The 25,133-nt window shown below is 38.2% G+C and overlaps 1 protein-coding gene across 1 annotated transcript; it reads left to right on the top strand.

The window, feature by feature from the left end:
* Nucleotides 1-730: 730 nt before the first annotated feature.
* pla2r1 (phospholipase A2 receptor 1) lies at nt 731-25,133 on the top strand. The gene is made up of 30 exons (XM_088413201.1): nt 731-953; nt 3,743-4,123; nt 4,196-4,369; nt 5,154-5,318; nt 5,986-6,099; nt 7,242-7,391; nt 8,799-8,987; nt 9,069-9,232; nt 9,736-9,849; nt 11,877-11,989; nt 12,072-12,241; nt 13,414-13,625; nt 13,879-14,024; nt 14,232-14,316; nt 14,596-14,731; nt 14,812-14,847; nt 15,046-15,206; nt 16,066-16,130; nt 16,646-16,749; nt 16,825-16,961; nt 17,883-18,000; nt 18,590-18,729; nt 19,207-19,348; nt 19,698-19,933; nt 20,625-20,799; nt 21,266-21,400; nt 22,520-22,642; nt 23,152-23,328; nt 24,113-24,148; nt 24,819-25,133. The coding sequence occupies exons 1-30, from the start codon at nt 803-805 to the stop codon at nt 25,031-25,033; spliced, it is 4,464 nt and encodes a 1,487-aa protein (XP_088269327.1). The 5' UTR covers nt 731-802; the 3' UTR covers nt 25,034-25,133.

The raw sequence follows: 25,133 nt of genomic DNA, 5'->3' as shown, positions 1-25,133 counted from the left end.
AAAAATACATCAATTTCAAGTTGCCAGTGTGCAACTTCCATCCATTTTCTAGAGCAGCTTATCATCACCATGGTTGCTGGTGCCCTGGTGCGTAAACCAGCTGTCTTTGGGCAGTAAGCGGGGGACACTCTGAACTGGTTGGCAGGCAGTTGCAGGGCACAGAAAGACGAACAAACATTCATACTCACAATCACATCTAAGGACAATTTAGAGAGTCCAATACAGTATATCTACAATACATGTTTTTGGAATGTGGGAAGCTGGAGTGCCCGGAGAAAACCAATGCGGGCATAGGGAGAACATGCAAACTCCACAAAGGGAGGCCAAGACAAGCTGAAACTGAACCCTGGACCGCTGAACTGTGAGGTGGATGTGCATTGTGCACCATGTGTGACTCAAATCACTCTCCCTTCAAACAGCCTATAGGTCTAAACTGTTTGCTACAAAAGATTACACCCTTCAGCAAAATCTATCTATCTATCTATCTATCTATCTATCTATCTATCTATCTATCTATCTATCTATCTATCTATCTATCTATCTATCTATCTATCTATCTATCCATCCATCCATCCATCCATCCATCCATCCATCCATCCATCCATCCATCCATCCATTTTCAATGTTTTCCTCTGTCGGACGTGACGTTGCAGCCCCCCGCTGAAACTAGAAAGTCTGCTGCTAAACTTTTGGTGCGAGTGAGTGGGAAAAAAAGACGACAAACGGAACATCGAGTTACTGGCTTTCAGAACTGGCCTCTCGGAATGTTTAGCCATATTGGACCTCTCAACCCGCCGTCGAAATGTTCTCACCGTTGTTCCGCTGCATGGACTTGGACGTGGTGACGGCGATTTGTTTCACTTTATTGTTGCTGAAAACTTGTGCGTGTTCCGCCCAGGACGAGAACGACGACGGCGAGATACTGGAGCACGAAGATCTTGCCGAATTTTACAGTAAGTAACATTGTGGCCCTGGGAAAGAAAAAAAAAGATAACACATCTATGCCTCCTTAGTGTGATAAATATGGCAATACAATACAATTGTGTATGGCTCACATGCACATGCTGCATGAAGTTACGGTGAGAAGTGATTGACATTTGATACAGAGGTGGCAAAGCACAAGCCCTATATGTACCCTATACAGATGCTTGTGTAATAGTACAGATAGTTGTGTAATAATACAGATAAAAGACGTACTAATTCAAAAGTAAGAAAGTACTGTATGCCATCAGTTCATGAGAATTTATTTAGGTCATTCGTAAATTTTCTAATGGCCAGGTGCTATGTAATTCTTTTTCTTAGTATTATTTTGCTATATTTACATATCTAGTGTATTTTACATGACAAATATCCACATATATTTTCGTGTTTGTACTGTTGTTATATTCTAATGTGCGCGCACTCTGTGCTCGGGCAAACGTACAGATACATAGTTAAGTGGAAGTTTACTACCTCTGGCAAAAGTGCGATGCTTATATTACACTTTTTCTTAAGTAAAAGTAAAAAATAAATTCAGCACTTTTATTTGGAGGTGGCAAAGTACTTGTTCTAAGAGTTTTTGACTTAAGTCAAATTACAAACATAATGTGCTTGAATTAGTTCAGAGAGATTATTATATATGACTACAATTGTGTAATGAAGGGAGACTTCGAAACGATCAGGACTTTTGGGGCCGATCACGATCACCAGTCAACGAGTTTAAAGATAACCAACATCACCATTCCGATCTACAGTAAAGAAAGGAAATATATAATTAACTTATTTAATATATGTACTCGTATATTGTTCATAGAGAGGTGGCCATTTTACATGTTTGTGCTGGTCCGTTAGTCGTCATAAGGTACACCGCCCCCTTCTTCGGTAATTGTCATTTATTCACGTCGAAAATTCCGATCGTTCGTCCGTCAGATATTTGTTGGTCCCACACTCCTGTTGTCAGCACCCCTCCCCCAAAATTTAAAACTCTGACACCCTACTGAAAAAAAAATAGACAATTTATTCTCTGTTAAAATACCATGAGCTCTTTAGCTTGGTCTTAAACAAAAGTTTAAACTAGTAATAAAGTTGTCAATTTCAACCATGCAAATTAATAAATAAGTTTTAACAGTTATAATAAAATAAGCCTGTCGGCAGTAAACAGAAATGAGTCATCACGTCCGCTAGGGTGCATTCATTCGTGTGCTGTTGGGACTATAGCCTACTGTAATTACCATATATAATTTTTACATATGCGGATTAATTCATCCAGCCATCCAATTTAGTGCCTTGAACAACCATTTTTTTACCTTTATTTAACCAGAAAGAAATCCATTGAGATTTACATCACTTTTGCAAGGATGTCCTGGAGACAAGTTTACAGAAAGCAGACGTGAAATGTGAGAAAGTTCAAAATGAAAGAAAATAACAGATGACATTTGGTCAAATGTGACACTAAAAAAGTCACATTTGACCAAATGTCATCTGTCAAATGCACTACAAGTAAAAAGCAATATTTTAGTGAGCGGAATTTATTAAACAATGCCTTTTAATAGGGAATTTAAAAACATCCTTCTTGCGTTTCCTGGCTACGAACCATTAAGAGTGAGATGTTCACTTTGCTTTGTACCCATTGGTTTATTGAATGCTGTCACCTTCTTGCCCGCGAAAAGGCATCTCAGAATGCTTTGCTCAACTATGTGCAAAGCAATTTATTTATGTAATTCATATTTTAAAAGGAGAATAACACAAAAAGTCTCTTTAGCACCTTATTCTAAACATTACCTTTTACTGTAGGTCTGTACAATAATTTGTCAGAGCAAATTTGTGTACCGCATGCATTTCACTTCATGAAACCATGATAGTGAAACGTAGCACAAACAATGAGGTCCCCAGTAATACTAGAAAAAGTAGTTATAGTAAAAGTAGTCAACCGATCCGAGTCAGCTTACAGACTTAGCCGTACATAGTTAGGCAGCACAAAGTGTATCCATATGACAGTCGGAAGCAAGCAATGGCAAAACAGTTGGCATTTATTTCGCTTGGCAAAAAGACAGTCTGAGTGGTGGACATCTGACGGAATGTCTATCTCAAATATTACAAGGACTGACAAAAAAACACATTTTCCGATATTATTATTCCGTCATTTTTCTAAGCGTATGTCGATCTGTTGGCCAAACGGGTTGATCAGTGCTGACGATCTGCTCACCTTTGATAATATGTATGGAGAAAGCCTCTTTAGCCATTGTTTAACAATCTTTTCCATGCTCAAAACTGACAGAGATGAAAAAATAATAACATCATTCCCTCGAGAAGGCATTCAAGAATTGGTTAGTCATGACGTGAAAGTTTAGTTATGTAACATAAAAACACTTTAGACAAAAATAATGGATGCAAAAACCAACTTTTAATAAATAAAGGGAACAGTCACATTAGTACATATAAAAGGTATAATGTTGCCTATCACAATATTCAGACGTCACATAATTTGCAGAACAAATCTATGATTACATCAACTGCTGAGTAAATTATGACATTTCAACAATCACCGATTTTACATACAATGCCAGAAGTGGTCGATCAATATCGAGCCAACCAGATGGGTGAAACGACCTATTATAAATAATGTCGTACTATAAATAATGAGGTAGAGACTCTGAAATGTGTTACATGACTGAAGTACGTGATTAAACATTTATTCTTACTGTAAATTATATACAGTGTGTGTTTTGATAACTTTTCAACACATAATCCACTTTCTCTGTAGGAAAAGGTCTTTTCATCCTGGAGAGCAGCCTTTTTCATCGCTGTATCGTAGTGGAAGAATCCACCCTGGTGCTTCGGGACTGTCGTCGTCCCACCCGCCGCATGCTGTGGAAGTGGGTCTCCCATCATCGCCTTTTCAACGCGGGCACTAGCACGTGCCTGGGCCTCAACATGTCTGACCCCGCGCAGCCACTCGGAACGTTCCAGTGCGACACGGAGCTTCCTGTGCTGTGGTGGCGCTGCAGAGGAAATATGTTGTATGGGGCGTCCAGGTGGAAGGTGGCTGTCACTGGAAATTTAGTGGTGGTTAAAAGAAACTCTTTTCATGAGTGGAAAAGATACAACACGCCGAGAGAAGGACCCTGCTCGAATCCATATGAAGGTTAAAAAAAACATCCCGGTGAGCACAAATGAGCCGTTTGTCATTTGGTTTATGACATACAATGCCTTGCAGATATCCACACTTTGTTGGGGAATGCACACGGCATGCCCTGTGCGTTGCCCTTTAAATACAACAACAAATGGTACTCGGAGTGCACCACTGAAGGGCGCGAAGATCATCTCCCATGGTGCTCGACCACCACCAGATATGATGTGGCTGAAAAGTGGGGTTTCTGTCCCGTGCATGGTAAATGCTTACAGTACACCTGCACGACTGAGCATGCATCCTTGATATCTAGCTTAAGGCTCTTGTACCAATGATCAATGTTGCCTTCCACTACTAAATGAAGGTTTTGGATGGTACTAGTTAAGTACGACCGTTATATGCTGCCATTGAGTTAAAATTGTGCATTAGTTGACATGTACGCTACTAGTACCGTTTCTAAAGCACCAGATATTAGGCAACATCTTGATTTACATTAACATAGAAGACAATTTATACCAAAGACAAACAAAATCAGAAGACAATATCATCTAATAATCCTTCCTGTTTTCTATCAGCTTCTGGACACTGTGGCTAAGTTGATTATAGTATACATTGTGCATTAGTTGTGCCGTTGTAAAGTCAACCAAAAAGTAGAATTTAAGAGTGTTTCATGCAATAATCAATTGATTAGGTGATTCTGATTCCTGTGGGTTTAATTTTTACAATAAATGAGAAATGTTCTCTTTTGCAGCACGACCATCTTGTTTTGTGTGCAGCGTCCTGAATTGGGGATACTGTGACCGTCATGAATTTAGTGCTGACACAGCTTTAACCAAAAAAATGTTTGTCATTAGTCGAACTATTAGCACACAGTTGTCAACTTTTTTGTTCACTACTAAAGTGTCTGTGTAGTTGTCCAAATGGTATTCTGTAGTTGTCTAAATACACAAGCACCTTAAGATGGTTATCAAGGTCTTATTAATCAATGCCCCAACAGTCTTCCATAAAACCCAAACTCTTTTTAATATGAAATATTCCATGCTAGATTACAGTTGTGAGCATTTCTGGGAGACCAACCAGGAGCTTCGTGCTTGCTACCAGTTCAATCTGTATACCATCCTCACCTGGAGTCAGGCAATGCTGACATGTCAGGCTCAGGGTGGAGATCTGCTCAGCATCACCAGCTTGGCAGAGCACAGGTACATCAGAGGTATGCATCTGCTTGGAGATACTGACAGGAATCAGGACCAAATATTACTAATGGTGTTCATCAAAATTATTTCTTGAACAAATACATTACAGTTAAGGAACAACAAGGATTTCGATATTTGAATATTTTATTAGCACCAGATATTGGGTTGTACAAAGGATTGGGTGATCCACTTCATTACTGTTGAAAACATTGAAAAAAAGTTCTTACTTTGTCTACTCATGGTCAAAGCAATTGTTCTGATGACATTTCTGTTGAGCAAGAACGTGTGTGATGAAAACAAACTGTTAGAAGAAATACAACAAAGTCAGAAATAAACATACAAAAAATCTGCTTTAACAAGAGAAGATACAAGAGGAAGATGCCATTTTAGAGGTACTCCCAGCAATTTTTAAAAAGTTAGATTTATTAGTTTATTAATATCTTTTAAGAAATCTAGAATTTACACAAGTGTACATATCAGTATTTTGTGCAAGGATTTTTAAACATTTCTTGAATGTAATGTGACAGAATATGTTCTTAACTTATGGAATGACCCAAATGTCCATTTTACCATCCACCTTTAATGCCATCAATTGCATCATTGCCATGCAATTTATTTTGCAACCTACTTTTGCAATAAGAAAGAAGGATAGCTCATGAACTCACTTTGTGGTTCTTGTGGTAGATCGCATGGATAGTGTTGGAGCAATGGCGTGGATCGGGCTGAACCACTTGAAGGATGGCCGGGGGTGGCAGTGGTCAGATGGTGCACCTCTCTCATTGGTTAATTTCACCTCAGGTATGCGTAATTTATCCATATGAAATTGAGTTATATGTATTTTTGTAGTAGGTACTGTCAGGTTAAATCCTCCTGGAACATTTAGTAAACAAAACACAAGGAAGGAAGACAAGAGACTTGGACGATTTTTGCTTGCGAGGCGAATGGACGGAGATGTTCATTATCACAAAACTACCAGTCTGATACACCTCCTGTTCGAGCCCTCTTTTATTCCTTAGGATTTTCCCTAGTTAGGAAGACATATGCTGTGCTGAAGGGTTAGGAGAGACATATGGCAGGAACGTAACAATCAATATGTGATACTGGGGGATGTAGATGTGGGTCCTTACACTATCAGCCCATGAAAACACTTCTACCTTCTTTCCCAGGAACATTACAATCAACTTCATACCGTTCCTCTTCAAGTCGCGGTGCCAGCTTTCTTCTTTCAGCTGCAGGAGACATGTCATTCCCTCACTTTTTTATTTCACAATATCACAATATTATTTTCAGGATGAGTACTCACTACATTGTAGTACAGGTATATCTGTTTACACCACTGAAAACTACCAAAAATAAAACATTAACTTTGTATTCTGTAGATGAAAGGTGATTACTAATACTTTTTCTGAAGGCAGAGATAGATATTTTTATAGTGCAGTTCAACATCAAAATTACATCAAGTAACCGGTACAGGACCTCACATTTTGTGGACATTATGTGCTGTTCCTAGTTTGGTGAAATGGTAGAATGTGAAACCAAAAGCTGGAATGGTTTGAATCAGACAAAAATGCAGAAGGGAGAAGTAAATATGTGAAATATTTAATTTGGGGAATTTCATTGTGACAAAGATGTCCTGAGCTAAACAGTTTTATTTAGAAATGGTTTAAGGGCTTTAATACAATGTGAAATGGCAAATTAAACAAATGTTGATCACGGCTCAGTTCACTGAAATGGGAATTAATTTCAAGGAAATGTGAAGTTGCTGGAAAGGAGGAATGTTGCTAATGTGGAAAACAGTTGCCCAGATGTCCTGAATGAAGTGAAAATGTTGAGGTTTGAATGATTTGTTTTGATGGAGAAATATGGATGGAATGGAGCAGTGGAATAACAATAAGAAAAACAATATTGGTACCGAATAACATTTGTGTCATTTCCATCAGGGCTCCCGGCCAGCCCTCTGGAAGACAACAGACAGTGTGGAGTGTACAACTCTGGCCCTGACGGACTCTGGCAGAGTCTTTCCTGTGAGTCTGCTCTGCCTTACATCTGCAAGAAGACGCCCAATGACACGCACAGAGCCGAGCCTCTCGGTGAGAAACGACAGAATTAGAAGCATTGTTATTGGATAAGAATGTGAAAAAGACAAAAGGACTTGGCCTCTTGTAGTTGGAGTCACATCTCACGTACTTTTGATTACATGAATGAAGACCAAGAACCAAATGTCCAAGCTTTTATTTTATTTTTGTAGCTGCGGTTGCTGCTGGGCTGAACAGCTGCTCTGCACCTGGAGAGAAAACCTCTGACCTTCCTTTATAAGGAGTCAGTGGCCACAAGACCAAAACAAAAAGTCTGCGGTGAATTTGTCTTTGTCAGATTTTACTACCACTCTGGCTTGTTCAAGGCCTTTTTTTTTGGCCAGATACAAAGTTATTAATGTTAAATTATTATTATTATTATTATTTTAATCAATCATTACCACCACATTCACTGAAGCAAGTGTGACAAAATCCTAAAATATTGGACTGGCACTCAAAATGTATGGTTTATTGTATGTTGGTCCTGTGTTAACACGAAATGGATCATGCTTGTAAAGTATATGGAATTCTGTTGGGATTTTTTTTTTATTTTACAATTCTTTCAGCTTTTTGAGCCCATTTTCGGCCACACAATTTTTTTATATTCTTTTCTACTGCCCAAATATGTCTGGGATAGGCACCAGCAAGCCAGCGACACTAATGAAGATAAGCGGAAATAAATGGATCTCTTGGGATTCTTTTTTTTAAACCCTTCATATTCCACCTTATTTGCAAAATATTTTTTATAAACCTAAATAGACCCTAATTATTAACCTGAAAAAAGATTGCTCCCTTTTATTTTTTTTCTTCAGCAATTTACATGATTATGATCAGTAGTCAATGATAAACCACACTAGGGCACAAAAAAAAATTATAATGTGTGAAAACAAATACTATATGCTATAAAGCAGGGGTTTTAGAACAAAATCATCTTGCTCAGAGCCCTATTTAAAGTCGCCCCCTCAAAAAAATTGTTGTGTTCTTTATTTGTTTAATTAGTCTCACTTCCAAACGTCTAAAACGTTAAATATTCTAATGCTGTGCCAAATGGATATGGTGTCCATTAAAATGTAAATCAATTACATTTTTATATATTCTCAGTGCAGTTAATCTCACCTATTTGTGAGGAATTAGAATAATAAAAAAATATTAGAAAAATATCTGCAAACTGGTGAACTGAATGCCGATATGCAAGCTTTATTTTTGATTTCAAAGACATTAGTCTATCTACATCCAGCGTAAGGAACTTTTTACACAAATAAAAATAAAATTCTTCTCAGATCAAATGTCCATTATCTGTACTGCTGATTGAAAAATGGCGAGGGACCTGGACACAAATGACTACGGTAGTGTCCGGAAGATGAAAAACATTAAGACAATCCTTAAGTGTTCCCTTCTCTATTCTCTCGTCCTTCCGTCCAGAGAACTGGCAGTATGTCCATACAGTATGCGATGAAGGCTGGCTGCCTCATAACGGGGACTGCTACCAGATCCTTTCGCACTCAGGAAGCTGGGAAGAGTCTTCTCAGGCATGCCTCTCTCGCGATGCCAACCTCATCAGCCTTCACTCTCTCTCTGAAGTGGAGTTGCTGCACAGCCTTCTGGCTAACTGTAAGATATTTTTCTTGGACTGCACTTCAGGAGTATGATATTAGCCGCAGCAAATGTGTGTTTAAATGCTGTGTTGTGCAGATTCTGGCGGTATTTCAGGAATGTGGATTGGTCTCAGGAAACAAGCTTCATCTGCAACTGTAGAATGGTCTGATGGCTCACCGATAACTCTCACAATGTGGCACCAGTATCACCCTCCTCACAATCTCACTGATGCAACCCTCTGTGCTAAGGCAGACAGGAAGGTGGGCAACAAACAAATCATTTGATCAGACTTGCATTTATTAATTGGAAAGACCATTCCATGATGTTATGTTACTTCACTATATACATACATTATTCAAAGATATTTAAATATATTAAAACACACATACGCTTATTAAAACATGTTTTCTTACACCTTAGCACCTGTTCTAACTCTCTTGGTCCTCAAGAAATGGAATATGTTCATATCACATAATTTAATTTAGTTAGCTCAGTGCTAGCATCCAATGTGAAAAACTATAGGCAGGTAAATGGAACTGAGCATACATTTTCTGATAATTAGAAGCCTTCAAAGATTTAATAAACATTGAGTTGCAACATACAAATGGATCATACAGTATAACAATGAAATTCTCTAACGAGGTACTAAGATGCGAAATTCAAAACATTTTTGAATTTTGATTTTGCCAGCTATTTCTGATGAGTATTTCTCATCTTGTATGTGCTCTAAATGAAGTGTAATCAATCTACTTTGTTTTCGCAGGAAGGTGCCTGGCTTTTGGTTTCATGTGATGAGCAACTTCCTGCTGTGTGCAGAAAGGAGAAACATCAGACATCTGTTCATGAAATCGAAACTTGGGATGAAGGCTGCCCAGAGGTGATTCATGAACATACATACACCTAAATTAAAATGAACACATTTTAAAAACGTATTAATTATAATGCACGTTTTAATGCAATTTCAGTAGAAATTGTTTGTGCATGCTGGATGTGAATGCTGAAAATCTTAACTGAAAGGCTGGGGGATGAATGGAATTTTTGGAATGTAGAATGTAACCTGAAGTTGGAATGGTTTGAGTCTGTCAAGAAATGTGGAAGTGAGAAGAGGTAGATATTTAAAATATCTCTAAATTTGATAATATATTGTTAAAATTTGGGAATTTCTCTGTGAAAAATGTAAAATTTGGGGAATATAGGAGTTATTATAATGTGGAAAGTTACACCCTAGGTTTCCTGACATGTATTCATCTTTTGAAGTTTAAATGGTTTCGTATTGGTCACGAAATGAGGAATGAGGACAAAAATTGGGGAATTTCACTGTGTTAAGTATGTAATTGTGTGAATAATCTAGAATTTTCTGCATCCTTTGAAGTATGAATTGGTGAAGAGAGATGTGGAATGAGTTAAATGAAAATGATATGCATAATAATAATAAAATTTGTGGGGATCAGTGGCAGATTGGTTAGTGGGTCTGCCTCACAGTTCAATTATAGGTCGCTGGGCCTCCCTGTGTAGAGTGCATGTTCTTCATGAGTCCTCCGGGCACTCTGGCTTTCTCCCATATATATAAAACATACATGGTAGGTGTATCGTACACCCTGAAAAATTGTCCTAATGTGTGATTGGGTGCGTGAATGGTTGTCCGTCCCTGTGTGCCCTTTGATTGGCTGACAAATAGTTCAAGGTGTCCCCTGCCGACTGCCCATAGACAGGATAGCACTAGCAATCCTACAACCCTTGTGAGGATACGTGGCTGTAGAAAATGGATGGATAATAAAATTCTTATTATCCACCTTTTGGAAAAAATGCAAGTGAACATTAAAAGAGCGACTGACAGTAATTGAATGCTGTGAAAATGACTGAAATGTTAAAATGTATTAACGTAAGGCTTACTTGGAATGGTTTTTAAGTGGTCAAAAAATTGAAAGGAGGACATATGTACAAATATTTTTATTATGGAAACATTTTCCAGCATTCACGCATTCAGGGTGACAGACGGATGTTTTTGCTATGTCATGACACTCACAGCTCCACTTTTGAGAAAGCTGCCAGTTGACAGCACAATGGACATGATTCACTAGACTGATGGCGTCATTTGTGGCATTCGTATTGCTCCTTGACTGTGTCGACGTAAATATCAGGCCACTGAGTCATCACGCTTGAAACCCGACAACATCAGAACAGTGCACAATTTTGGTTGACCGGATGACACAGCCACTGATAAATCCCCAAGTGTTTTAAGACTTCTGCTTTTTTCTGTACTACTGTCAGTGGTCACATTAAAAAGGACAATTAGATCAGATTTTCAGATCTGTACTTTACTTGAGTATTTATTTTTCTGCTGGGTTTTTACTGTTATTCCATATTTTTTGAAAACTAAGAGCATTCATGGGGGACTGAGCCTTTCCTTAAAAAGTGAAAATCTACAAGTATTTGATACCAGCAACATGTTTGTCATCCCCAATAGAGGCCACAAGATAACACCAAATCTCTAATGTTTCATCTACCAATCAATCCGGTTCCAAATTGATCCTCACACGGTCAAAGCACTGAGCCTTGATGACATCAACTGTTTCCCAACGTCCGATTGGTTGGGAAGGGCAAACGCTGTTGCGTCCAACTTCTACTAGCCAAAATGTTTGTAGTAAAAAAAATCTTTGATTCTTACAATGTGTTTTATCTAATAAGAAGCCATTAGATAATTTTAGTTTTTATTCTGAACTGCTCCAGTGGACGTACCATAGTGGCACAGCGACAAATACAGTATGTTCTGCTCTATTGCATTTTTGTATTATGCAACATAATAACACCAGTATTTAGAGGTGGATTAAGTACTCAAGGCCCTGGTACCAACTTCTGAAATGGAAAATAAAATAACCGAGTAGATATTTGTTACTGTCGCAGGGCTGGAAGCGCCACGGTCACTCCTGTTACACCATCACCAGGCATGAGCAGACACATAAGGACGCACAGAGTGGCTATTACTGTAATGCCCCTCTCCTTACAGTGGAAAACAGGTACTACATTAATATATCATTTTACATTCCTTTAAAAGATTGTTATGGTTGTTTTGAAATGTTTTTTCCATCTCGCCGAAAGGTTTGAGCAAGCATTTGTCAATAGTTTGCTGAGTGCTAATGGGGCCACTGGCGGGATGTCTTATTGGACTGGCCTCATTGACTCAGGGCAGAGGGGAGAATACAGATGGCTTCATCACAATGGCTCCACTCTGCCTCTCACCTTCACAAACTGGAACAAACACCAGCCAGGTAATTATAAAACATTGTAACTGATTTGTGAGGAGTGGGGGAGGGAGGTAGTTAAGTCAGTTTCCTTCCTATGTCTATGTTCAAATGTTCAGTCCAGTACCATTTATCAGCATATCATCAGAAAAAGGTTGAGGATCAAATACATCTTTTTCATTGTTGATTCTTTACTGTGGCATTGCTCAAGGGTTAAGGTTAGGACTCATCCATTTTGCATTTAGGATTGTTACCTGCAAATTTGACAGTATCTCAAACCACTAGCTGCGTTTCCATTACAGAGTTGGCAAAATAGAGGCGACGTTTCTACAATTTCGCTCAAGTACGTTTTCAACTCGTGCATGCTTGTGTTGAAGTGTTTTTGGCTTCTCAAGCGCCAATACAGGGACAGCGCATAGTGTGCCTCGTGCATGTGCGGCGGCCTCCTCGCGGAACACGGTCCAAACAAACTGGCCGGCAAGCAAATCCTGCTGTTGAAACCAGCTAGCCAATATGGCGCCAAAGAACGGAAAAATCAAAACCTTATGCTTTCCTCTTCCTTGGCTTCAAATCCTTCCTTTGGATAACCAGACAAATGGGAAGAGAAAGAGCGAGCCTGCGCGTCAGCAACCATACACACGTGGAAACAGGTGTACAACATCCAGATTTGTTCACAAAACCTCCATGGTGTTGTTAGGCTTACATATTTTTTACTTCATGCATGCATCCCCCGTGAACCCAAAGATAAGAGAAATGCTAGTAATTTGAATTCACAGAAGTGAGTAGTAGTGGAAACGTAACAAAGTGTTTCCATTACACTTTTGCAAAAAAACTCAAAAATCACCTCATAAGAGTCTGAAAACCGTTTTTGCAATACTGTATTTGGGACATTTTTTCCCCCCAAAATTTCTATGTTTCAAATAACATTACTATTGCGGAATTTGCTCTTGCGCAAACCTGAGAGTAATGGAAACACACCAACTTATGCAAGGATGACTTCCAATTTTTCTTTTAATATCACCGTAAAGATGAGGTGAATGCACGCGATGATTGCTTGAATGATTTATTTTGCTTTGACAGTTTTTTTCTCGTATTAACTGTAAAATGTAATTTCTAAATATATGACTTGTCAAAAACCATGCAAAGCACACAAAATGAGATTTTTATAATGACCATCTACTTCCCCTTTCCCATTTTAGTCAGTTCCAACGGCTGTGTTGCAATGTCAGGTGGGTTTGCTCTGGGCCACTGGGAGGTGAAAGACTGCAATTCTCACAAGGCCTTGTCAGTGTGTAAGAAGAGCGTCAGCAGCTACCAGGAAGTCCAGTTGCTACCTGAAGCCCACATTGATCCCTTCAGTGCCTGTCCGCCAGGATGGGAATCACAAGCTGGTCTTCTCTACTGTTTTAAAGTACGATCTTTAGCTTTCTTTTTCAAATCTGAATCACTATTTGGGCCCTCAATCAAGGTCTGTGGGAACATACACGACTCAGAATAAGTTACAGTATATTTAGCTTTGAGGTTACATTTTAGGATGACCCTAAAATGTACTTCAACCTTGGATGTCCACTTAATTGCCTTTCTGTGATTCCTCCAATTTTATTGATTTGGCTTCAATGATTTATGAATGTACGCTAAAGTGACAACAAGTGTTTTTCTTTTAGGTTTTCCATGATGAAAAGGTGCTGATGAAACGCTCCTGGGTGGAAGCGGATTACTTCTGTCAGGCCCTCGGCGCCCAGTTGGCCAGTTTTCGCCACTATGAGGAGCAGGTGTTTGTCAAGCAACTCCTCGGTACCATGTTTGATGGGTTGGTACAGGCTTATAATTGCAGGACGTAATTTTGATGTAAATTTGTCAATTGTTTGCCCCCCCCCCCCTCCATCCTTCTTATATTTTATGTACAAGCTACATGCTGCTGTGATTACCGATTACATCTCAGTTTGAAGTCAAATTTGAGAAGAATCTGTCAAGCTGGATACACAGCAACACTTACTATTCTGCTCCTCCTTTTCAGAACAGAGGGTCGCCGGCTGTGGGTTGGCTTTAATAAAAGAGATCCCGAACATCCAGGAGCTTGGGAATGGTCTGATGGGTCTCCTGTACGTGTCATTTAAATACAGTAGCCTCCCAATTGCATACACATTCATGAGGCATGCCACACAACTGACAGAAAGTGCCAAAATGGCCACCCTCTGACATGGACGCAAACAAATGCAGTTTTAATCGGAATGCAGTGTTAAGACTAGTAGCGCTACCTAGAAAATAATATCGCAAAGAACATGTTGACTTTTCCTTTACAATGTGGAAGGATAACAAATAAATGGTAAAGCAGCTTGCCATATCTAGCCGTAAAATGCATTTTGACTGTTTTTATGCAGGTGATGACATCCTTCATTGAGGATAAGAATGATGAAGATGATAGGATGGACTGCGCAGTGTACAGTGACCTACCCAACAGCCTTATGCCACAGCCATGTGAAAGCAAACATGAGTGGATCTGTAAGCTGCCCAGAGGTAAAAAAAAAAAAAAAAAAAGTTATTATCACAATCTAACAAAATGTGGACTGATTTACCAAAATGTATTCATGTTTTAGGAGATGAGCTGAAAAAACCCTACTGGTACACTGAGCGTAAGTGCATTGTTTTTATTTCATGAACATTTTAAAAGCATTATAGCTTCGCAATTCTGGGTTCTCCCTCTCGAAACATGTCCAATATATTTAGAAGCAAATCTTGATTCGTTTAATTTCTACAGAGGTAGCCACTGTAATTTCCATTTTTGGCTTTTGTGATTACGTATTGAATACTTACCCACGGCTCTCCCACAGAGAGCGAGCCGTGGGTGTTTTACAGAGGAGCTGAGTACCTGGTGGCCAAGCAGCCCTTCATCTGGGACGCCGTCTCTCTTGCTTGTCAGATGATGGGATCTTACCTGCTTTCCATTCACTCCAGAGAGGAGATGAACTTTGTGAAGGAGCGATTGCGGAGGGTTTGTTTGTTCACAGTTTTGTTTTTTAAATTAGACAGAGTTGATTGAAAAAAAATATGTTTCAGTTGGAATTTTTCTAGAGTAGAGGTTAAATCACTTCTTTGACTTTTACCTGTCGTTCTATTACAAATATATTTGTACTTCTACTTAAAGCATCACTTAAGAACTTTCAGTTTTCACTGATATAGACCAGTACCATATAGACCAAAGCAGTAGTTTTTCCCATGGGGATCACCTCAAAGCGTCCTGAAATCTGATCTCCCAGTCATCAGATTTTGGACTGAATTAGATTTCTGTTATTGTGGCTATGTGAAGGACCCATAGCCATTAAATAATGAAAGTAATTGTGTACTAAGCATAATGTTGATCCATAAGTGTTCTTTTATCTGCTTGCCTCCTTTTTTCTTTTCTTTTGCCTCCTCAGACAAAACTTTAAAATTTTTAAGTTGTTTTTGTAGATTCTGCAATGACAGCAATAATCGCACATAGACTTTCTAATTAAATGCTGTCATTGTAACAAATTGGGAAAGGTGGGACGTTACGTATGTATAGCAGTCATTTGTAATTTTTGTTTGGCAGTGTAACTGCTACCCTCCTCAAAGTTCTCCAGTGCCAGTAAAAATGAAATCCTCTCATTTTGACTAGTTGTACGATGATTTTTCATTAACAAAGTTACGAAACTGTTTTATAAAGGATGAAAAGTTCCTTTGTGTTTCTGTAAGTACAATGTGGTTACTTTTCGAATGTCTAATAGGCACAAAACCAGGTAGTGGACGATAGTGATGTAAAGGTCAAGACAAGGGATGAACAGTTGTCCACTGTGTGATGTTTTTTTTTTTTCTTTTGGGTCTCTCCTCAGCTCTCCCCGGGGCCCAGTGACTGGTGGATTGGTCTCTCCATTGACCAGCATGGACAGGAGGTCAGGTGTGTGTGTGTGTATGTGTCTTTAACCTGCTTAATATTGCATTGGGTGCAGTTATATGACTTGTTTACAAGTGATTATAAATTGTATTCAAATGAAATCTGAGGGACAGACTGGAAAGGAAAAGAGCCAAATAGTGGGGTATCCTCTTGATACAATGTGGAATAGTTTATAAAGTATTGGCTTGTTATCTAACTTAAACATAATGTTTTGAAAGGTTTTATGGAAAATCTTCTGGGTATTTTTTTTCATATCACTGATAGCTAGCTTAAGGTTCATGTACTAGTATGCTCTTTGTATTCAATAGTAAGACAATTCAGGGCGTTACTAGAATGCTCGGGCGAATTGTTTTACCAATGAGGAAAATTCTTCTGTAACGCTGTAAATTGCACCACGAGAGCATAGTACTTGAACCATATGCTCAATATGAAATATATGGAATAAATGCTCAAATGGCTTTCGATAGCCTTTGCTATGGGTTCCAAATATTAACAGAAGGTTTTCGTCATCTTGGCAGGTGGAGTGACAAGACAGAGATAGATTTTCTTAACTGGGCGCAAGAAAATGATGGAGATAAGGTTAAAAAAACCGGGTCGTGTGTCACCATGTCTTCTTCGACAGGTAATCAAACAACTGCCAGTGACACGTGCACTAGCACATATGAATGTGTTGATTGTGTTCTTGTTATTGATATAGGGAAGTGGTCACCCAATAAATGCAGTAATCTTTATGGATATGTTTGTAAGAGAAAGACTGTCTCAGTGGTAGAGACTCCAAGGGAGCCACATTACATTGGAGGGTGTCCAGAGAAATGGCTGTACTTTGGACACAAGGTATAAAACACCAGACATAATCATTTTTGGACTTGAGGCTTGGCTAAAATTTATGAAAGACCTCACTTGACTTTGAACTGGTATTCGTGGGACTTATGATCTTATATGTTTTTGTAGCAGTTATTTTCACTTATCTTTCAGCAATTAATTATCTTCAAACATAAATAATATAGTTAAGAATACTTTTTGATATTCACCTTATAAAATCTTTAAGGGCTGTTTTAAGGCCAATATACCTAATGCATGCCCACCCACTGAAGTTGATTTATTTATTATTGACATGCCCCTCAAAATCTATACACCCAAAGCATATGATCTCCAAATTGTTATTCTGTGAGCAAACTGTGATATTTTTGCTCCCGTCATTGCCGATCCAGAAAATAAATTGTGAAACTATATTTAACTCTGGAAATTGTTTTCAGAAGTCCATTACAGAGAATGTTTTTTGAACGATATCCTGTATTCAAAGCTTATTATGGCTGCCAATAATTTCAAAGTGTTTTGGAAAAAAAGAAACAACAATCTTAGCTGCAGAGCAGCATGCACATATTTGACTTGGTTCTCTTTGGTTGACTAAAATATCCATATGAAGGACTGTAAAATCAGCATCATAAATTTTATTAAATATAAAATAAATCATCAGTAGCAATTTGTCTGTACTTTTTCAACTGTAAATAATTAAACTTACACATACCTGTAAATTTCGTGTACAAGTTGTATTAAAGCTTACTCTCACTGCATAATCGAATTTTGCGTTTGTTTATGCAAAACAAAAAACAAAAAAGGAAGCAGCTGGTCCTGCATGAAGTATGTAGGGAACTGTATCCAAGTGGAACCCTTTCCCTGTTGTTTCCTTTGCTTCTCCATCTCTCGAAAGCAACTGCATGCAAATGAGACATTTCCCTCTGTGTTCATGTATAGTGTCTCCTGCTTCATCTCCCCGATACTCCAAGGGAGGGAAAGAGCTGGAACGATGCCCGGTCCATCTGCTCCTCATTCCAAGGCTCACTCGTGGCTATAGAAGATGAAATTGAGCAAGGTATATTTAATTAACGTGACTGTATGCAAATCAACTTTTTACACAGAAATGAAAGGTAACGGTAAATGGACTTTCACTCATATCCACTCTCACAAAAATTACTTTACAAAAATTTTGCGTGTTGAATTGGGCTTACCCTCACAGGCACAGGGAGAACATGTAAACTCCACACAGGAAGGCCATTGCCAGAAGCGAAACCGCGACCTCTCCCCTGCGAAGTGGACATGCCAACTAATAATAATAGAAGTCATAAAAACATTAGTGACTGAATTAAATTTGACTTAATTTGACTCAATACACAGTTGATAATCTCTAAAATAAATTGGATTTTACTTTTTGTTCATATACTGTATGTACATTTTTTAGTAAGACAAAAGTACTACATTCCGTTATGATCAAAACAAGCTTCAAGGTTTAACCTCAATTATAAATATACTGGTAATATTCATCACTCCATCCACCATCCATCCATCCATCCATCCATTTTCTTTCATCAATTGAAAAAAGCCAATGCATTCACCTGGAATAAATGAGAGTATGTTTTGTATTTGCTTCGTCTTTCATGATATAATGTGTCTTTTCCATGCAGCATACATCACAATGCTGCTTCAAGGAATCTCTGTAGGCGTTTGGATTGGTCTGTGGAATCAAGACACCATGAAATGGACTAACGGGAGACCTGTCACCTATACCAACTGGTCTCCCATTGAACCAAAGAGCTACCTCAATGTAAGCTCCTGTGAAGGGAGAGCATGCCCTACATTGCTAAATATAATGTACAGTATTTTTAGTTGCAGTCCACTGAGTTTGATTATTTCATTTTGATTACTTTTATACAAATGTCTTGTTACATTCAAAAATCCATTGCTGCTTATAGCTTGCTCGCTGCTTCACTGTGCCGCAAATTAAACATTGTATATTTAAATACCAAAATGTTCAAACAAACCATATAATTGTGTCTCACAAAAGTCTACGAGCTTAACACCAAAACGCAATACCAGAAGCAATAACAATTAGAATTGATGTTATGGTAATCATAAACCTTTCTAACAGTTGTTTCTTTATTGTGCATGACGCACCAACAAAAATACAAAGTACACAACAAAACAGTAAGTTTTGTAAGTACGGTCAAAGCAAAATGAAGAGGCCATTTCCATATTATTAAAGAACAAATGCCATCTAATATGAACTGTGATTTAATTGTAGGAGGATGTGTTGCTCACGGGCTTTGCTGATGAACCCCTGTGCATCGTGCTGTCCAACAACCACAACGTTCACCTCACAGGGAAGTGGTATGATGAGAAGTGTAGTGAAGATGGCTATGGCTTTGTTTGTGAAAAGCCTCAAGGTAAGAATTAAAGAAAGAAAAAAAACACCACTTCTGCATGTTGAATACAATAGTACCTTGACTTTACAAGTTAAACTTCCCCACTGAGGTGGATTGAAATATCATTAGTTTGTTTCAGCCCCACTAATAAATCAATGCACCACTGCGCAAGAAAACAGCAGTCACAATATACAGCTCACATTTGAGCTTATTGAATTTTGCATGAATACTTTTTTTTCTGGTCATTGTACAGTATGTTATGGATGCTAAAAATAGTACAATATAACATGAAGATCATTTAATTCTGACTGTGTAGCGTGTTTATGGGTCCCATTGAGATCTTATATGCAATTGCCTTTTCTTGTCCCAGATACATCCAAACCCCCCACCCACTCTTCTCGTCACCCTCTCCCCAACAGCATTGAGTACAAAGGTCGTAGTTACAAGGCGGTTTCAGGGAACATGAGCTGGTATAACGCCATGCATATGTGCATAGACAATGATTCGGACCTTGTGAGCATCACCGATGCTTACCACCAGGCTTTCCTCACGGTCCTTGTCAATAGATTGGGAGTCCCGCACTGGATTGGACTGTACAGCCAAGATGTAAGTTGACTTTTTATGATGTGGTTGAACACTACAGCAATGTTTGCCAGATATTAATTTATAAGCATCCTGTTTGCTCTCACACACAACGACCATTTTGAACTAAGATTTCAAAAATGCAAGTTATTGGTTAATCTAGTGTGTCCTGGAAAGCAACATTTCTTTCAAACAAAATATTTAGCAGTCCACTTCCATTTTTATGGAATAAAGACTGGGGAAAATATTATTTGACTTTCCAAGAGAATGTCACCTGGAATGTATTCCTGTACACCTGGAATATATTCATGTTGTTGTATCTGGCCTAGCTTCACTCTGGGTGTGCAGACAGAATAAGATCTTTGTGGAATGTTTTTAAGTGTGATTATTCTTCTACAAAATAGTGATCGCTCATTTCTTCTTGTTTCTCATTTTTCTTGGCAGCGCTTACCAACTGTGTTTTGACACTTTTTTGTATCTTTGGCACTTAATGCCCCTGACGGTTAAAGCTCTGCTGGAAAAGAATAGTGGCCTCTTAAAATATTGATACTTTAGTCCAAATTGTGACACTTTCTTGCACGGGTCTACTCACTTTTCTTGCCAGCGGCTTAGACAAAAATGGCCATGCGACAAGTTTTGTAAATCAGTAGCAAACGTTTAATGAGTAGTGGTCAATTGTGAGGTTCCTAACTAAATTTGGCAAAATCCTTTACAGAGTGGCATCAACTATCAGTGGTCAGATGGCAGCGATACCGTATACACACACTGGGACTCAGTTGAAGACGACTTTGAGACTGGAGAATGCGTGTACATGGATGTGAATGGGGGATGGCGGCGAGCTGACTGTGAAATTCCTCTGCCAGGAGCCTTGTGTCACATTCCTCCGCCAAGTAAAATAAAAATAAACACTGAAACATGACTTCAGATCTGATTCTAGGTCTTTGCTGCTTTTATTGGTTGCTAGATTCACAGCTTGAGCTGTAAAGGGGTGGATAATTTCTGAATAAATGTATTTGAAAGTAGCAGTAAATTTGGGGGATTTTGTGAAGATTCAAATTTGGAAAAAAAACATGAGAATTATGGCAATTAGTTGAGGTTGATTTAATCAAATATTTTCAAATTCAAGTTTTTGGGTCATAAACATCCATGCAAAATAATCTAATTAAAAAAACATTATACTCACAACTGTACTTATAAGTAGAGCAGCAAGTTGTCCATATTCAACTGTACTGTAACTATTAACTGTCATGTCACTTTATTACCCTTATTTCCCAGTAATTACCATTTAAAAAAATTGAAAATTCACCTATTTTTGCAACCCAAAATAGAACAATATTTCTCTGCTCTCTTTTGCAGGGAATAAGCCATTTGTTTCATATGAGACTGTATGTCCCTCGACATGGGTGAAATTTGGACGTAGCTGTTATAACTTTGAGCCTCTGGTGCAGAGGCTGACTTTTGAGGAGGCACGTGAGCTCTGCAGACAGAAAGGTAGAGTGGCACCATATCTTTTCTTTCGCTTATCCTATTCAGAGTCACAGGAATGCTTAGAGAAATGTTGCCGGAGAGATAGATTCTAAACCAACCCGCCATAGGTAAAATAACAGTACAGAGAAATTTGATAAAATAACATTTAAAATAGTTGAATCCCTTGCCACATGCTGTAAACAAAATCCAACTGAATTACTGTATTTGTGTCTTTTAGTTTAGAAATAGAGATTAGCTGTTACAAATTGTTTAAAGTGTAAATCAGTTGTTCTCCTTGTTGAAGGTTTCGAACCCATTCACGGGGCTCTTTGTAATTGGAAAACTACATTCTTCACCACTCAACGCAGTATAAAAAGCTTTTATGGAAGCACTCTCACCCACACACTGTGTGGATCAACCTCTGTCGAACTCATCAAACTGACTCCTCAGACCCCAGGGGTTCGATTGAACGCAGAATAAGAACCACTGATATAAATGTAACTCCCCCTACAGGACAAGTCGTGCTAAACCAGTGCTTCTCAATAACATTTTGCCAAGCCCCTCCACTCAACGCTCTGACTATAGATAAGATTATCTATAAAAATTGTATAATTATACCTAAACCTGTATCCTTTTTAACATTAAAAAAAGAAAAAGGCAACATAAATAAACATTTAACAACTGTTATCTTTTACAGCGTGTATACACGTTACAGCTTAGTCTAAAACAGAAAAAAAATAACCAAGTGCATCAAAGTGCCTGGAAAAAAAAACATGATAAAAACAAAGCCTTAACCTTAGGGTCATCTTTCAAGAGGCATCTTTCAAGTTTCAGAGCTGCAGAGTCATCAGTTTTATTTTTATACTATTATTTATTTATTTATTTATTTATTTATTTAATATTCTACTTTATTAGAATAGTGCCTAAAAGGGCTTCACAATCACACAAATGACAGATATTAGAGATGTTGAGCAGTTGTACATGTGCATTCAGTAGATTAGAAATGATAACATTAATTTATCCTGTAAAGGTGATAGTGAATTTTAAGTTAATCTGAATGTCCAATATCCCTAACCTTTTGTGATATGTAAATGAGCAAGAAAAAATTCATTTCCTGTAGTGAGTGTCTTTTTGCTTGTCCAGCCAACACGTCAGATGTCCTATCCATCGAGAATGAGACAGAGAACCGCTTTATCCTGGAGCAGCTTTGGTCTTCAGGGTTCCTTCACCAAAACATGTGGTTGGGGCTTTACTTCAACATTGACAGTGAGATTTTGCATACATAGACCTATCATCTACATATTTCATCACCTTTTAGAAGGCAGTTTGAACATTTGTTCCATATTTTTTGTTATCAAGCTCAAGGTCTCTGCCCACATGAGTATGACAATTCAGGGCACTGGTCAGACCACTGTGTCTCATTAGGATGACATTTCTGTATGTAGAAGGGTATGTAGACCCTTACACAAATAGAAAACACTGGATTGATTGTATAGAATATGGGGGTGTCCAAACCCTGTCCTCAATGAGTTTCTTTCCCTGCCACACCTGATCAGATCATCAGAAGCCTGATTACTTGATTCAGGTTTCTTGGGGAAAGAAACCTAGAAACATGCAGTACACCAGCCCCCGAGGACCAAGCTTGGACACCCATGGGATAGACAGCAATCACATTCACACTGACAAAACCCGGGACCATCAGACCATCAGTCCAATGCTCTCCCAATTGACTATTTCTGAAATACATGATACTGAACTATATCTTCTATTTCTAGCGGATTCTATGGCTTGGGTGGACGGTTCACCTTTGAACTACACCAACTGGCCTAACAAAGCTCCAGACTTCAAGTTGCTGAATTCACTCACCTGTGTCACCACTCGGGCAGTTGACGGAGTGTGGCGCTTGTCAGGGTGCACCGAGAAGCTCGGCTTTGTCTGCAAAACAATCTCAGGTGATCTGGGCATCATGAAAGGGGCATTCAGCTTGACTTTACACACACGATAGCAATTCTCCTAAGCTCACATCTGAAAAATTCTCACACACTACCAAACTTTTTTGTTACTCATGGTTTTATTTGTGCTGATACCCATAAACAAGTAGACACACATGCAACAGGAACATGTATTCTCACTCCTTAAATGCTCACAAAACCTTTTTTTTTTTTTATTACTTAGGTAAACACTCAAACTGTCTCACGCCCTCAACTGAAACATTTATTCTCAGTACATAAAGGCTCTCATATACACTCTGATTATTTTTTAGCATATGCACACTCACTGCAGAAAAACTCTCAAGCACTAATGAAATATTCTTACAGGCACTCGTGTTTTTCACTCACATATCCATAAAGAAGCCCTCATATGCACTCATTACATAAACACTCTCGCCAACACTATTGATTTTTTCACACTAGCACACAGTAAGGAAAGGAAACACCCTCACATGCACTACTGAAACAGTCACCCGCATTTCTGAAGCATTCTCCTGCTCAATACAGAAACGCACTCATGTACAATACAGAAACACTCCCACCCACACTGCTGACTTTTTCACACACTACAGAGACTCTCTCTCACCAACTACTTAAAAACTCCTACGCATGATACAAAAACGATAGAAACTCTCACACACTATTTTTTTTCCACTTTCACACACATTATAAAAACGCAGCGATTGTTTAATAAGCTTCTGGACTAAAGTTAAAAAGAACCTTAAATTCTACTCTCATTTTGCAGATGTAACTACTGAGGTGGAAGTGGAACCCTTCAATGGTAAAGCTGACTTTTTAGTTCACTCAAAGTCAAACAGTAGCTGTCATGTTAAAGTTTCTTCCAATGCTCGTGTTTTGACATGATGCATGTTAACCTTTTGGGCTCTTCGCTGGCCATTAACACATATAACACTTCCGAAAAGTTGGAATCTCTTTTTCATTTTGTCAACTTCAAATGTAGCTTTTTAAATTTGTTAAGAATATGTTGTTTGCATCAAAATATATATATATATATATATATATATATATATATATATATATATATATATATATATATATATATATATATATATATATATATATATATATATATATATATATATATATATATATATATATATATATTTTTTTTTTTTTTTTTTTTTTTTTTTGGTTGTCCATTTTTGGACCATCAAACCATGAAAACTTTTTTTTAACTGGATTTAATCAAACAAATGTGTTCATTCTAAGCTAATACTTCAAATTGGACTTTTTTAGCTTGACTAATAGAGTACATAATTTATATTTTTTTTAGATCAGAGAGCAGTTTTATGCATTCATAGCTTCTGAAAGAAGTGTTTAATGTCTTACTGCACTCAATAGAGCAAATGACTGCCACAATTTATTTATTTATTTATTCATAAGTAGAGATACCCTGAACTAATCATTACTGTATGTATTTTACATTTCAGGATTACACTATGGCGTCATCCTGGCTGCTGTGCTGGTGGCCTTATTGATCTTTGCCCTGCTGGCAGGAGCACTATGCTTTGCTTACAGGAGAAATGGTGCTCATTTTCGAGGGCTACCTGCACTTGGAAGTGCCTATTACCGACAAAGTGGCTCTCAAGCTACAGAGTCTGATGGTAATGTGCTGATCACAGAGCTGGAAGATCACTCAGGATAACTTTAGAGACTGTCTTTGCTGCATTGCTTAAGCATTTTGTTGAGATTGTGGTCGTAAACATTTTATAATTCTGGATTAAAAGGTCATGTGCGAACTTTCA

The sequence above is a fragment of the Hippichthys cyanospilos genome, chromosome 4, assembly GCF_059441005.1.
Source record: "Hippichthys cyanospilos isolate Australia breed blue-spotted pipefish chromosome 4, RoL_Hcya_1.0, whole genome shotgun sequence".
Lineage (NCBI taxonomy): Eukaryota > Metazoa > Chordata > Actinopteri > Syngnathiformes > Syngnathidae > Hippichthys > Hippichthys cyanospilos.
Note: the sequence above shows the minus strand (reverse complement) of the source record. Positions and strands in the feature narration are given on the sequence as shown.